General features: G+C 41.3%; 1 protein-coding gene across 29 annotated transcripts in view; it reads right to left on the bottom strand.

The window, feature by feature from the left end:
• Window positions 1–16,156, bottom strand: part of camk2b1 (calcium/calmodulin-dependent protein kinase (CaM kinase) II beta 1) — a 61,610-nt gene that overhangs the window by 27,342 nt on the left and 18,112 nt on the right. For 18 of the 29 annotated variants that reach the window (XM_070903556.1, XM_070903560.1, XM_070903563.1 and 15 more), the window contains exons 6-12: window positions 8,365–8,437; window positions 4,977–5,079; window positions 4,083–4,166; window positions 3,833–3,927; window positions 2,788–2,910; window positions 2,517–2,600; window positions 806–848 (exon numbers count right to left, since the gene is read on the bottom strand). In XM_070903556.1, coding sequence (XP_070759657.1) covers window positions 806–848; window positions 2,517–2,600; window positions 2,788–2,910; window positions 3,833–3,927; window positions 4,083–4,166; window positions 4,977–5,079; window positions 8,365–8,437 — 605 coding nt within the window. Of the gene's footprint in view, window positions 1–805; window positions 849–2,516; window positions 2,601–2,787; window positions 2,911–3,832; window positions 3,928–4,082; window positions 4,167–4,976; window positions 5,080–8,364; window positions 8,438–13,875; window positions 13,949–16,156 lie in introns of all 29 variants that reach the window. The other 11 variants (XM_070903557.1, XM_070903559.1, XM_070903562.1 and 8 more) reach the window with 1 other exon arrangement.

Genomic DNA, 16,156 nt, shown 5'->3' with positions numbered 1-16,156 from the left:
CAAATGTGACAACTGCTCTTTGCATAAATGTTAATGCTCTCGGGTGACAAATCTAAACTGTCATCACACTGAACTGAATAAGCTTTTAATATCAATTTATTTAACAGCTGTTTTGTAAAGTCCTTTCTTCAAGAAGATGAGACTTTGCATTACATGGGACTAAGTCTTATTATAAGAAATACTTGAAAAAAAGAAAGGGGAAACACGGAAGTTGGAAGATGAAATGAAAATGTGATTTTGCTTTTGACACAAGCTCTTTAACTTTACATTAATATGCTGTATATATCTTTGGTCAAGGAAGGTTCAACAGAGTTTACAAAGCACATGCCACCACTTCAGCAGAGTAGAACAACACAAGGAAAAGTCTGACATTATAAAAAGAAATGCCACATTTTTATGTGGTGTTGCGGTGTTCAAATCCTACTTTAAAGTGATACTCCTCACAAAATGTAACTACTCACCCCCTGTGGGCTTTAAAAGGTGGCTGACAAGGGTTTGTAGTTTGCTTCTTCACAAAGAACAAAAGCAGTGATCAGCTTCGTGGCCGTTACATTGGATAAGTCTGGTTTTGGGTGAAGTATCACTTTTAAGAGCGAGTCCTCCAAAAATGGTGGCATGTTCCTCAAAACTTGCTTATATTCCACACACATCACGGCCTCCCCCAGTATTTGCATATAGCATGCAGAAAATAAAATCCCTACATTTAGCATGTTTACATGAACTGCATATTGACTGATGTTGGTTCGCTGATATGTATGGTAGATTTACAGAAATGAGGGAAGAATTATGTCCGGGCAACACTTACCAGAGAAATTTCGAGAAACCAGCATGGTAGTAAGAATGGCGCCCTGAGAGGAAAACAAAAAAAGAAGAGCTGTTCAAATTTAACCATTTAAACCAGTAACAAAATAATTTCGGCATTTTTATACAAATTAAAATTAATTTTGTCACTGATTGATGTACCGTCCTGACTCACAGCAGGTAACACTTAAACTTTATTAACTGAAAATACAAAGAAAGAAGTGAAGTAGCGCCACCAACACAGTTTGATTGACAGATGACGTGGAAATGTGGAGTGTAGACTACGTAGTAACAACAAGACCCTTTATGAGCCGTCGCTGCTTACCATTAAAGATGTAACCACAAATAAAACCATCCCACAAATTACACAGGAAAAATGAGACAGAGAGACAGAGAGAGAGACAGAGAGAGACAGAGAGAGACAGAGAGAGAGACAGAGAGAGAGACAGAGAGAGACAGAGAGAGACAGAGAGAGACAGAGAGAGACAGAGAGACAGAGAGAGAGACAGAGAGAGAGACAGAGAGAGACAGAGGGGGGAGTAAAGCAGCTAATCCTGACACTTTTTTCTCTGGAGACATCATTTACACCTGGAGCTGATAACTTTTTATAGGGCTATAAAAATGGCACTGAACTGCAAATAGACCATGGTATTTAAGAGCTGCGGAGGTTGATAATAAACTTAATATCTGAACAGCTAAAATGAGATGCCACCATAACCACAGCAAAGATGGTGCACTTACAGAACAGTAATGCTGACTTTTTTGTCAATGGTAGATATCTTATTTTGGGAACATATTTTCTTGTATTTGCTATCTGTAGAGATGATGGCCTACAGTCTGACTTCACCTTTTGGGCCCATTTAAAGAAAATAAAAAATAACACTCAGATACCTTTACAGTGTCAGATGTCAGTCCGTGACATTCAAAATGTTTTGTTTGTGAGTACTACCTCTGTCACACTCACTTTCTCTCACCCTGTTCTGTCTAGTTCGGTTAGTGATTTTATAACATTTCCTAAATCAAAATAAGTTTTTTTTTAATGTAATGTTTTGACAACGTTGGCAATGACAAATATATTAAATATATTGAACTGATTTCCTGTCTGTGAATTTTCTGTGTTGTTTGCTTACTACATGCTTTGATGATTTCATCATTTTTTTGTTGTTTACTATGTAATTGAATGTCCAACCTTGCCAGTGTCCAATTCTTTCTAAATGTGAAAAGCCAGAGACAATTGGCTCACGCTGATGGCATGTTGGTCGAATGGTCCAACATTTGCCTGCAGCCACCTGCGTTTCTGCTTCCAGTTTCCCATGTGCTGGTATTTGAGCCATGCCAAGTCTGGCCAAAAGCAGCAGGGCAACTTGTGACATGCTCCAATGGCTAAGCTGTTGTATCCACACAAAATGTCAGCAATAAATCAGTGGAGGAGGGAAACTATGCATGTAGGATAACTCTGGATCAAAATTCTTACTGCCTTTTCATATAATATCAGCGCCAGACTGAGGAGAGAAAGCTCTAATACATATGCCATCTCTATCAAACACATTTTATATTTTATACTTCAGGCCATCTTGGATTTATAGATCAGAAACATCACAGGAAAACAGTAAGGAGTGCAAATACCCTAAAATGATGGGAAAGAAATTAAAGAATTAAGTCGAGGAAAGGATTATTTTATTATTTTAGGAAGATGGGTGAGCATGCAAACAGACCTTGAGTTTCCTCCTGGCATTGAATTTCTTCAGGCACTCCACGGTCTCCTGTCTGTGCATCATAGACGCCACTGTGGAGCGTTGCTGGGAGAAGGAAGAAGACAAGGAGGAGCAGGAGGAACAGAAGAAGAGGAGGAAAAACGGAGGGAGGTTTAGGAACAAAAAGACAAGAAGAAACAAGTCAACAATCAACACTCGTTTGTCCGAGTTAGAAGTAATTTGTGAAAAAGAACTGCTGTCTGCTTGTCTATCTGAAGCAGGGGACACTTACGCAGACCCATGGGTGCTTGAGGGCCTCCTGAGCAGTGATCCTCTTGGCTGGGTTGATGGTCAGCATCTGGTTGATCAGGTTTTTGGCCTCTGGGGTGACGGTGTCCCACTCTGGGGAAGGGAACTAAAGGGACAAACAGTTTTTTTTTCTCCAAGGGAAGTTCAAATCTTCCTTGGCCCTCAAAATTCAAATGACTTTATTTCATTGGTTCGCTATCCAGCACTTGACGTTCGAGAGAAAATAGACCAAATATCTTATAAAGCCCAGCGGATCTCTGTCAGTTGTAATGGTCCAATGGTGCGATTCTGCAAACAGTTATAGCAGTTTTATATATATATGGATATTTGCGTTCATTAACACAGTCATTTACTTATTTACACAGTCCTTTCTTTAACATCTTTACTTCCTGCATTTAGGCTACGTAACAGACAAATCTGTTCTGCTTATTATTTAGTGGATGACGTCCTGTAGCTGTCCAATGTGTATACTGTTGTCATAAACTTCAGACAGTAAATCCAGCCAAGCCTTTTTTGAGTTTTTAATATCTTAAATATTTAATTTAATTTAACTTTTAATTATCTGTGAAAAACAGGCTGATTAATTTGCTTTTTTTTTTTGTAAATCTCAGATATGAACCCAGGATGTCACCAGTTCGCCTGCCTTTCACATTTTGGCCACTGTGGGCCCCTGTGGGGGTGTTTTTCAACAATACCAGAAGCCCAGTCCAAGCCCAGCCCCCCAGCAATTTGTTAAGAAATTCTAAACCCATCAGGTCATGTTGTGTTTAGGCATAAATGTCGAGGTCTGTGTCCTATGAGCCCAGAATCCCTGCCAGAGAGTCAGTCAGCCTCTCTCTCTCTCTCTCTATTTGGCATGGACTTAAATGTGATCTAAGGTGAGGCTCCCTCTCTTGCACCCCCTGAAATATGAATGAGGTGACTGAGTTACGTAACCACTGCCAAAAAGGAACGAGGGCAGTGGGAAGAGAGGGGAGGAGGGGAGACATGAGAGGGCAGGAGAGGAGAGAGGAGGAGAGGAGACTCACATCGTAAGCCCCAGCCTTGATCTGCTGGTACAGCTTGTGCTGGTCCTCATCCCAGAAAGGAGGGTAACCCACCAGCAGGATGTAGAGGATCACCCCTGAGACACACACAAAACCACACACGGACACACACACAGAAAATGTACAAATTGTTGGAAAATGTGCTTCAGTGTGTTTCTGTTTTTTTTTTTGTGTATAATAGTCTAGGAAATGCCATGTGTGTGTTAAGTGTGTGTCTCTCTGCACAACTCACCGCATGCCCAGATGTCCACAGGTTTGCCATATGCCTCCTTCCTCAATACCTCAGGGGACAGGTACCCCGGTGTGCCAGCAAATCCTGCAGTAAAAACACACACACACACACAATTGATTGACATGCCCAGGGCAACAGATTGTGTATCTGCTATCCTTGGATCAGCTTGTATAGAAAGCAAGATAATCTTCTGTAAGCTAAGACCTTTTCATCCACACGATGGACCGAGACCTTAAAGACAGGCTTTGAAGGTCAGATCACAAATCTCTTGTTGGGGAAAGCCCCAGACTCCACCGCTGATGGGTACACGTTTATAATAGAGATCCAGGTGAGATGTGAAAGCGTGCCTCAATGGTACTAATCTGAGACTGACAGGTTCACCCCCACTCACAGTTAGATTGTTTCTTTGCCAAGTAATCTCCATGTACGAACAAAACACTTGCAGTACTCTGGACATTTATGATCAGAAATTAACAGTGATGATGTAACTAGAGGAAGGGGATAGGGAGAACAAATACATGACCATTCTTGGCACCAGATCAATATCAGTTCACCATTTAAAACACTACAAAGGATCTTTCAACGACAAAGAAGCGGTCAGTTCCTCTTCCATGACCACAAGAGGGTGCACACAAAGAGAATCTGAGCACAAGTAAGAATTTAGAAACTTTAGGGTTATATAATCTTTTCTAGGAGCTTATGTCTCCGTCACCTAACCCGTCACTCCATTACTCTTTCTTTTTCTCAAATAATCATTGTTTCAAAAGTCATCACCATCCTTAGCAATCCTTACCACTGACAGTAACTGAAGCTTATTCTATCATAATGAGTCCCTTTACGCCTTTAGATAAATACATGTAAAATACAGATGTGATTAACTCCTGTTGTACGTACCAAACCAGGCCTGCTGATCCCCCTGCACCTCAATGGCTAGGCCAAAGTCGGCCAGCTTCACTGCAGCATTCTTACATTTGCTTGCTAGGAGCAGGTTCTCTGGCTAAAGTGGGGAAGAGGAGAGAAATAAGGTTAACAAAGACTTTAAAATGAAGGATGGGGGTACAAAACATTCACATACACTGTCCTAGCAGGGGAAGAGCTGCAGGTAGATAGCTCTGCATGCACAAAGTTTGTAATGGGGTTCACACAGTACATTCTTATCAACACTGTATTCAGCACACACACAAATTCAACAAACACAGATACACACAGGCATAGATGTCATTTGAATAACACATGAAGCTATACAATAAACGTTAATCGACAGTTCAGCAGAACGGGCGCTGAAATGTGGACTACAGCTTTATGTGCCCCCACAACCCAGTCAGTCTGCAGTACTTTTTTGTCCTCGACTCATCTGGTGTGCTGTGGTCTATAGGCTCCATCTCTGTGGCCCAGATAGTGCAGCCAGCCTCATTATTCTCTGTCAGAAGAGGGCTCTAATAATGGGATGCTATCCCCACTGGCCCCTGCTCCTTCTCACTTTGTCTCTCTACATTGCTCTCAGTCCCACTTAATCATTGCCTCTGTAAAAGCAACTGGCAATCTTGAATGACAAATAAAGCACTCTTGTGGGAAATATTAATACTTATTTATGATGTTGGAAAATGACCAACTATGAGTTAATATGACTACTTAGAGTTTGGGAGGTCAGCTGGACAAATTAACCCATGTATCTTAGCATGGCAAGACTGTATTATTTCAGTTGCTAGCCAGAGCGCTAGGCTAAACTTGACAAAACCAGCAACCTTGTTTTGTGTAAACTGAATATAAGTGTGTCAACAGTAACACCTGCACACCAAACGTTTGACAGATGCAGATCTTTGATAGCCTTGCACTTATACTGATGCACAAATTACTGAGGGCTTCTATTAATTGAACAGAAGCCCACTGTGTATTGTTACTCCTAAGAAGTCTTCCTTCTCTTCTTATCAGCTTGTGTAGTTGTTTCCTGAAATGTACCACTGTAAACAGCAACACAAGCGCAAACCTACAGCATGGAGAGAATGAGGACGTTATATTTAGGCTGAATTTCACTGCCTTCCTTGCCTCTGATCTGTCCCCTCAGCTAATTTGTTTAGAGGCACGGGAATATTGTGTATTTACAGCGCAGATACTTAAAAGTGCACTTTTATAGCCTTTGAGCCCATAAGTAAAAGAGGGGGAAATGAGCAAGAGAGAGAGACTGTGAGTGAGGAAACCAGTAATCCTAAGGCGCTGTGCCTACCTCGTGTCATCACATTCTCCCAGCTCCACCACTTGGTTAGGCTTTACTCTTTTGTAAACGAGGGAGTTAGAAGTTGCCAACACTGCAGCAGTAAGATAATCCGTGAAAAACGTATGTGGGTGGAAATTGTGATGAAGCATGCACTTCCATCAAAAAAGGTGCATAAACGCAATGCAAATCATCCACATGTTCAGACATAACAGCAGGAATTGGCAACACTTTTCGACATAAGTGCTCCTTCCCTCTCCACCTCTTTAGCACACGTGTACACGTAAACATGCACACAGTACACTTTTTTTGATACTATTTCCAACCAGACACCTGAAAACAAAACCTCAAATACTCTTTTGGAGTTTCCAACAAAGTCTTTCATCTGATGTTGCACTGTAGCATAAAATAGTAAAAGTTGGAAAACGGATTTAAATAAGAAACATCAAAAAGTATTGACTGATTCCCAGCCCTAATTAAAGTATTGCTTTCTTATATTAACTATCTCTATTAATTTTATTGCATCCGTAACTTGTGTCACACTAAAAATACTAATGATATACATCATGCGTTAATCTTAAAGGCACTCACTACACTTTCAATTTCTGAGAAGACAAAAAACGATGTACTGTTTTTTGCTGTACAGTCTAAACAATACAATTCAATTTGGTGCTACCTATTTTTGGCACACATATAAATCTGTTTGCTGTGTTGTCATTTCATTTGCCATAACCCAATTCCTAATTTGAGGGATCTTGTCACCCAGGCTGTCCTCAGTCATCACACTATGACCTATTGCATGAAATGCTCTCCGATGCTTGGGTGTGAAACCAGATAGGTGTGTCGGCTAAATAAAGAAATAGCCACAACAGTTCTGATAAACACAACACGCCTTGGCTGGAATGCTGGGACTGACATTTGCATAGAAGAGGTCTATGCAAAGTGCACCATGCACAGCAAGATGCGACATACAAGCATGCACGTACAAAAACACGACCAGGTACGAGACATGACAACAAGAGGACTGGAAACAGATTTCTATCAGTTTAGTGCGTGCTTATTCACACACAGCGCATCACACTGAGGTGCTGCTTTGTTTGGGGGATATGTTTCTACAAGCACAGCCATGAGCCAAATTTAAACACTTACAGTGTACAGTCTACTTGCTGTACAATCTTACTGAAATGAATTTAAGCTCAGCAAAAATCCTTGAGAGGTAAGCTTAATATGAACCATGTATAGAAGTAAAGAAATACATCTATTAAGCAATCCCACAGTTCTAAGAAACTTGTAACCAGTTCAAAATTAGCAGCTGGCTCTCGGTTTCCAACCCTAAAAAAGACTGCGCTACCAGCCAGTCAGCCGACAGAAACAAATGTCACAACATCACAAGTCAATTGATGGCAGTTTACAGAAAATGAGCTGTCACATTTGAAACACCGAGGGTCATTAACTGATCTATAAAGGCGATCAGAACCACACGGGGTATCTCATAATCAATAGTTAACATCTTTCTCTGACTACTAAATGAACCAGTGGTCAGATTAAGTATCCTCCTGGGCCATCTTGGATTGCCGACTGTGCAATGGCAAGATCCTGTTCCAAAAAAGTCACAGAGCGACGGCATTGGTCAGCCCGCATGACCAGCGTTGCATGCTTGAACTCTCCACAGACTGGGGGAAGTGGTGTTCACGCAGCAGGAAAAGAAGGTGACTGCAGAGAGCTGGAGGCTGGAGCCAGAGAAAGGTCGGAGGTGGCATTTGACAGTCTCACGGTGATCCCCACAAACCTGTAGGGACTGTCTCTACCCTGACTCTAAATGGCTTTCTAACTGCACAACCAACTGTTGTGTAGGTCTAAATTGTATGATCTTGGGTTTACAAAGAGAGCAATTGTATTTCTTATCAGAATTCAGAGGGAATTGCAAGCGACATCATGTCCACAAACATTACAGTTTCTCATTTCCTTATCAGACGTACACAGACTACAAAAATAACACACTCACAAACCCCCTTACACAAATATATAAGCATACTCTCAAGGGTCAGCAAGGCGATCCCCATCACTCACCTTCAGGTCCCGGTGCACCACGCCCATTTGATGGCAGTGAAGCACCGCCTCCAGGATCTGCTGGATGCAATGACTGCATGCAAACACCAAGGGGGGGCGCATGTTAGTTTGAGCAGCGCTACAATCCCGTGCACAGGCCAGAAGGGTGGGGAAGGAAGGTGAGGGGGAGGTATGATGGAGGAGTGGGAGGGGATTATGGGGTACAACAGGGGTTGAAAGGCCTCTTCTGTTGCCAGGCGTCACACTCTCACCTTTTATTGGCTTTGGCTGACCCACAGCTAAGCACACACCCAGGATTATGCAAATTAAGCCAATCAGGGTTCACTTAAATAGCTTCCAACTAGTGTTTGGGGGTTTGCTGTAGCTATGAGTTCGACTAGATGTGGGTGCTCTGCAACAGAAGATTCCTTTGAGTCAATCTATTCTGCAACTAACCAATGAATATACTCTATGATCTTCATCTTAGGTACTCTATTCTTTGTAGATCCATAGACGTACTCCAACAATCACATTTTACTTTTCCATTGGCTGCAGGTGGACTCTAGATACCCCACCTCCCTCCATGTTTTAGCCAGCAGGCCTTGGGCGATGAAAGAGGGTGTGAGAATGTGGCTGGCCATGGGGGGCACAGAAGGCGTTGATGAAGGAGGTAAGGGAAGGAGTGAGTCATTGTGCAATTAATAACATTTAAAAGATGTGTCTGGGATCAATGCCATGTGTACTGCAAGCCTAGCTGGCCTCTGCTAACAAAAGCTGTCATTCTGATGTCAGTTAGCTACTGGACACTAAAAATAAAAACACAAACTCCAAAACTGTGCGAGGGACGCTGAGGGGTGTTTGAGGTTTGAGTCTATGCAGAGACTACATGATACATCTGAGCGGAGGAAGAAGATATATACACATATATTTATATATATATATGTGTGTGATGAGACAGACAACAAGTACATGTGTGCGAAGGGCCATGTACATCGCCTGGATCCAGCTGTGGGAGGTGTGGACTGATGCAAAGCTGGATGAACACACACACACACACACACACACACACACACACACACACACACACACACACACACACACACACACACACACACACACACACACACACACACTCATAAACACACACACACACAAGCACCTGTGCTGGTGGGGATGCGGCAGTGTGTGTAGGTAAACGCTTTATTGTGCATGTGTGCTTCCTGTGCACTGACAAAGTCAAAATTCATCAAAAGTTCAGAGGTTTGTGCGTGTTTGTGAACCAAGTTTTACAGCTGTTAACACACAGCTGTTGGTTAGGAAACTTGCATTTCTTGGCCCAATTTTGCAGTAGTGTTTAACATTTTTGTATTTATAAATATCAACCCCAAATGCATACCATTTGGCATGACGTCAAGAAATGTAATATCTGTAAATGACTACGTTTCAATTATGAATGTTAGAGTTTGGACAGTCCCTCAGGAATCAAAGAGAAAGGGCTTCCCTCTGAGCTGACACTCTGCAACGTTGTTCAATCATACAAGATAAAGAGGCAGATAGAAGCCTGATAGACTGTACTGCAATGCAGCCACACAACGATGTCTTATTTCTACTGTTCACCTGGTGATCGTCACACTGAAAGTTAAAATTACTCAAACCGCAATAACGTAAAGTAAAATCCTCCCTCGCATTATTATGGTGTCTGATAAGCCTTCTAACTCGTGGATTAATTAGTCAAACCTGTGCCAGAAACAGCACACAGCCCCTTGCATGTTTTTATTAGGGGAAGCTTTTGGATAATGGAAAAGGATGCTCTCTTGCTCTTTCCACCTACACTACTGGAAATGATGTTTAAGCATATTTTCTGTGGCATTAAAGGCCATTCTGAAAAATACAGTTGAAAAAAAATATTGTGTTAAATGACAAATCACTGACTGAAGTAAAATTAGACGAGCCTTGTTACGGGTAGGGTCGAGTATCAAGAACCGGTTCAGAGTTGGAACCGATTCCAAATTTCCAAGAACCGTGGATTCGATAAGACGCGTGCATTTCAATGCTGCTTATCGGAATGATGCCTACAAATGATTCAAATATATATTTTTCTTAGATACAAATTCAGAGAGCACCCCTCCATCTCCGGTTCTTCCCCAGAGACCCCCCTCTAGTGCAGAAACTCCTTTCACTTTAGCCATGAAGGGAAAGACGAGTAAGAAGAAAGTGGATGATTTGTGGTGAAGGGCTTACATCCCTTTGCTATGGTTGAGTCTCCTCCGTTTAGATATGCAAAATACATTATTGATAGCTGGTTATTCACAGCGACATTCATCGACTTCAGGCTTCTTTGGAATCGGAACCAAGATTCAATAAGAACCGGATTTGATAAGCAGAATAGGAATTGATAAAATTGAAACGATACCCAACCCTAGTTACAGGAAAGTGGGTACACCAAAAAAAACGTACCACCAAGTAATTTCAGTACACCTAATATCACAACTTGAAGGTAAGATATTATTTTGTGGATATCATGGATAACCCAGGCAATGAAGATGCAACATAGTTCCTCCAAAAAAAACCCACAAATGTATTGATTATTGTCACAAAAGATGATTCCTTGTCCTTTTAAAATGATGCTCAGTAAAACAGCACCTTATTACAAAAAACACAGGCAGTGTTTCATAAAATGGTCATAAAATAGAGGAAGCACTCAATTATGAATTTCTCACTAGAAATGAATAATTATTAAAAAAAATGTGAGGACTTATAAAGGACAATCCCTGTGTGTGTGTGTGTAAAAATAAAATACAAACTTTGTCTGGGCATTCAGGAGGTTGGGGTGTATAATGGATTATTTGTTTCCATCTTGGCATGTGGACTTGTGTGAGAAAAGCCAGAATAAAGTATGGTAATTTACATACATACAGCACTTACATATAGATTTGGAAAAATGCAGCTGTCATTATTTCCTGCACCTTTATATGATGTCGAGATTTCTTGCGATCTAACAAAGAATAATCAGTAAACCAGTAGCCCAACAATTAAAACAATCAGAAACTGAGCTGTAAATAGGGGGAAGTTTTATTCTAACAAACATACGGGACCTCTGGCGCTGACTTACAGTAAAAGGCTGCAATAAAGCAGGAGTCTGGCCAGTGTGTGAAATATTATAACATGAGGGAAATAGGAGAGACAGAAAGTGAGAAACAGAAACAGAGTGAGAGAGAGAGAGAGAGAAAGATGGACTGGCATGGCTGTAAAGTTCAGGGCTATAAATTAGAATCCTGTGTCTTGTTTCTAAAGGTCTCCCAATGAATAAATACTAGGCAGGTCACATTTACAGCCCAAAGAGCTGTGTGTGTGTGTGTGTGTGTGTGTGTGTGTGTGTGCCTACACGAGCATGTGGCTGCATGTGTCCGTAGATGTGCAGTCGAGTTTAAAAAGACTTCCATCTATGAAATGTGTGTGTGTTGTCTTGCACCCTCGTTCACTCATAAATGTGTGCCTGTGTGTAGGTATGCATGCAGTTCAGAGTGTGTGTGTGTGTGTGTGTGTGTGTGTGTGTGTCCATGTCTATCCTCCCCCACTTTATCAGCTGTTGAGCTCTGTAACCCGCAGGGTGACAATCCTCTGTGTGTGTGTGTCTGTACTCAATGGAAGGAGTTAGTAAGCAGTTAGGAGCGGTCATGCCGTCGATATCACACCTAATATTTGCTGTTTTTTGTTTTAACTACACTGAACGCCTGTTTTTCTGCATTGAAGATCAAGTAGGTGAAAGAGAGTCAGTGGCATCATTTGAACATTTTTGATTTAGAATATAAATCTCTGAACCTCAGCTGCAATTTCAGTCAGTGTCACTTATTCCTTCACGCGCTGTTTACTTCCTTACAGTCATGTTTACATTACAGGAGCGCACACACAGCTAAACCTTTTATTCAATTGTAAGAAGACACATATCCTAGTATTTCATAAAAATTAAAAAAAGCAGGCTTTATGCACACTTTGCATAAGCAGTGTTTCTGTATGTAATCTGCTGTAAGACATGTTTGTTTATGGTTCTGTTGGAAACTTGCAAGTTACCCCAGTTTACAGTATTCTTCAAAGACAAACTGAATAATTAGGTTTACAGATCACTGCCACAAATGCACAGTGGGACTTGAAATAATCTGCTCTTGTTTTTCACTCTGGTTCTGGATAAAAGTGATGGAACAGGTGACAATAAAATTACATTAAACCGGTTTTGTGAATTGTACATTTTCAAGAAGGTACTGATAAATAGCTGTATTATCACTTCTTACGGTCTTTGTAATGTAATGTCTACTGTACCGCTGTAAAATTACTTCAAACTCATCAAAGTATAGTACATTAATTTCCATTAGTTGCAGATACTGTGTGAACACTAATTACTATTCATATAATATACTAATGAAGACCAGCTGGCTCAAAGTAAAGGATTAAATGAGGGCTGCAGAGATAATCAAAATTGGGGCTTAATTATCTCTGGTTGGTGATCATCATATGGAAAGTGGTTTTTCATTAATGTATGTTTCCTTTCCAGTAACTACTCATTGATTACATCAGTGTGAAAATACACTACAATGAATCTTATGAAATAACATGTAAGAATTTATGTCGGGGTGAAAATGTGTGCGTAAACTGAGTGTTCGGGGACCAGAGAGTGAAGTTAAAATACAACATTATGTGAAACTGTCCTGAGGGTTTACTACAACACCGCTGGTTTGAGTCTGTCTGAGATGAAAGCATCTCCATACACAAACCACCAGTTCAGGAGACTCTGATGAGAATATCATAAAACATAACAAATGGTATTTTGTTGTGATTTTCTCTCATCTCAAAATCTATATAAAGATGCACTTGACGTTGAATGAGGCTGTCTTGAAAACACAGCGATCGATGCAGTAAAATAAGCGACTCAAAGCCAGAGAAAAGGGAGGAGGAGGAGGAGGGAAGAAAAATCAATGAAGATCACAATAAATATAACTGTGGCTTTTTTTAACTAGCCTGGTGGGAGACACTAATGGTTGTAAGGGCATGTGTAAATACTGGATATTTATTACACCGGCAGAAGGTTGTGTGCTCACTGCAGGAGTGTGTGTGTGTGTGTGTGTGTGTGTGTGTACAAGGCTCATTCATTGATTGATCTGGTTGTCAGTCAGTGCAACAGGAGCTTTTGTTATGTAGTTGTTGTTGTGTAAAATGATTGATAAGAGGATGGGTGGGAGGGCTGATGGAGTGGGGAGGGTGGGTGAGGCAGGCCAGGGTCTTCCAATTACAAAATAAAATACAATATAATAAAAAAGAAAAGAGGAAACATAAGAGCATACCGAGAGACAAGACGGACAGGCGGACATTAGACAAGCAACTGACAGGAACGACACGAACAGACGAGACGGAGGAGGAAGGAAGGAACGAAGGGAGGAGGAAAAGGACGGAGGAAGGAAAGGAAGCAGGCATAGGTTGTGGGGAAGGGGGGAGTTGAGGGGGGGTGAGGGATGCAGATGCTCCTCTACATATACTAACCTTCAGGTCCCTGTGCACTATGTCATGTTGGTGAATGTGATGGACACTGTCTAGAATCTGATGGATACAGTGACTGTGAAGACAAAACAGAGAGAGGAGGGATGGTGGGGGTGAAAGGAGGGATGGAGATGGATGGATCATGAGGATGTACAGAGAAGGATTAAGGTGGAGAAATGGAGGGGAGGTGGGTGAAGGAGAAGAAAGGGGATGCCAAGTGAACAGAGTGATGCGAGATCAATAAGACAAAATTGAAGATGAGAAGATGGCAGATTAGAGGAGGCCAAGAGGCAGAGATGTCAGAAGAAATGAGGAGGAGGAGGAGGAGGAGGAGGAGGAGATGACCGAAGACAAGAGAGAGGTGAAGGAGAGGGAGATTTATGCAGATAAGAGATGTTGGAAGGGGAGGGATGGGTAAATGCGGGTGGAGGAGACAAAAACGTTTCGTTTTGCTTTTTTAAAAATTATGACAGACAACAGCAGCCACAGCAGAACAACCTGCCAGACAAAAATCACAACAACACCGACAGAGGAGAGGAGAGGAGAGGAGAGGGGAGGAGAGGAGAGGAGGAAACCGAAAGCAAAATGGTGACAGATTGTGAAAGAGAAGATAGGAAGCTTTTGAAGAGCAGAGAGAGAAAATAACACAAGAAATGGAACACTTATGTATAGGATGAAACTGAATCATAGAAGACTGGTGGGCTGATGCCAGGCTATTTTTCCATCACTAAAAAGGAAAACACATCATGGTGTGTGCACTGCAGGAGATACATGTACCTACCTCACTCTATCGTGTGTGTGTGTGAGTGTGTACATTTAAATGTGTGTGTAGGCTTGGTGCAATGGGAGAGTGTAATGTGCAGAATATGTGACTAATAGCAGGCGCAAAGAGACAGGCAGCCTGCAGGATCCACACCCACACAGTGTCTAGTGAGTGGGAGGACTGAGAGAGAGAATGAGAGAGATATATGTGCACACTTGCTCATAAAACACACACATACCTCTATACACAAAAAAAAAAACATGATTTCCTTCCGACTGCATTTATTTCCTGATCTTAAACCTTAATCTGTAACCAAACATACATGAACCATAAAGTTTTAGATTTTTCATAAACCTAAGGAGGTAAATTTTAATTTGACAGTGACACCCGTCAGGAGATAATAATATAATCTTTATTTACTGCTGCAGTGATGCAGTGTACTTCAGGGTGTGGCAGTATGCTGTGAAATTACGCTGGGCGTGGTTACAACACATCATTTTGACCAGAGAGGGCAGTGAAACAATGCTTTTTAACGTTTTTGTCCTGAGCTAACTTTAACAGAACATTTAACCCACTTTTTAACCCATCGGACCTGTCAAACTATCCTCAGTTACTTTCTTCTTTGCAACACTAAAGGTTATGTCGTAATTTAAAGATTCTGTAGTTTGAGACAATGACGCAAAGCAAGCGAGAGACTGAGTAATATAGCTGTGCACTGAAGGAGTAAAGAAAGCACTGAATGAATCGACAAATGATTGCAAAGTTTCAATAAATACATCAACGTCCACAAATGATGCAGACCTCATATCCTTTGAGTGTAATTAAAAACTAAATCTATGGTGAAATGGGTCCTTTCACAAAATCTAATCACTAATTCATGCGAAACATGCATATCTACCTCTCGGGCCTATTTGTAAAAATGTAATAATGAGAGGCATTGTTTCCCCAAATTCTGCCAATATTTTTTCAACAGTGTCTTCAAGATCTTATACATGATGGATACATGGATGACCAAATACGAAAAAGAAAGGCACCTATCTGTAGTTATCAACCCAACAGTGTGGACTAGATGGAAGCATAAATTGGCACACAGGACAGACAAAACCTTTGCTAGTTTGGTTCACGTTTTTCATTGTGTTATCAGTATTCATCGTGAGTGAAATCATTGTCCACTCCCCCATTTGGTGTTTAATTCTCCCAGAAAGCTCGTGCCTCTGACGTACTCAAAGAAGAGGCCAAGATCCATCTTTTCTTCACTATGACCAGCCCTGCGTTCACTTATTCACACTTCCTTGTCCTGCTGTTTGAGCTGACTTTTGCTCTTTGATATACAGTGAAAGCGATGGCAAACTTTACAGTATGCATGCATGGATGCATGGCTTGACCTGTCAGTGACCCGTTGTGTATGGCATTTAGAAATAGGAGCGCATCTCCATCCCACTCCTTTGTTTGTCCATTTGTGTGTGCCTCTAATATCTCCCTGTCCAAAACCATTATGTCATTCCAAAGGACTCGTCTGTT

This window comes from Enoplosus armatus, chromosome 4, assembly GCF_043641665.1.
Source record: "Enoplosus armatus isolate fEnoArm2 chromosome 4, fEnoArm2.hap1, whole genome shotgun sequence".
In the NCBI taxonomy this organism is placed as follows: Eukaryota; Metazoa; Chordata; class Actinopteri; order Centrarchiformes; family Enoplosidae; genus Enoplosus; species Enoplosus armatus.
Note: the sequence above shows the minus strand (reverse complement) of the source record. Positions and strands in the feature narration are given on the sequence as shown.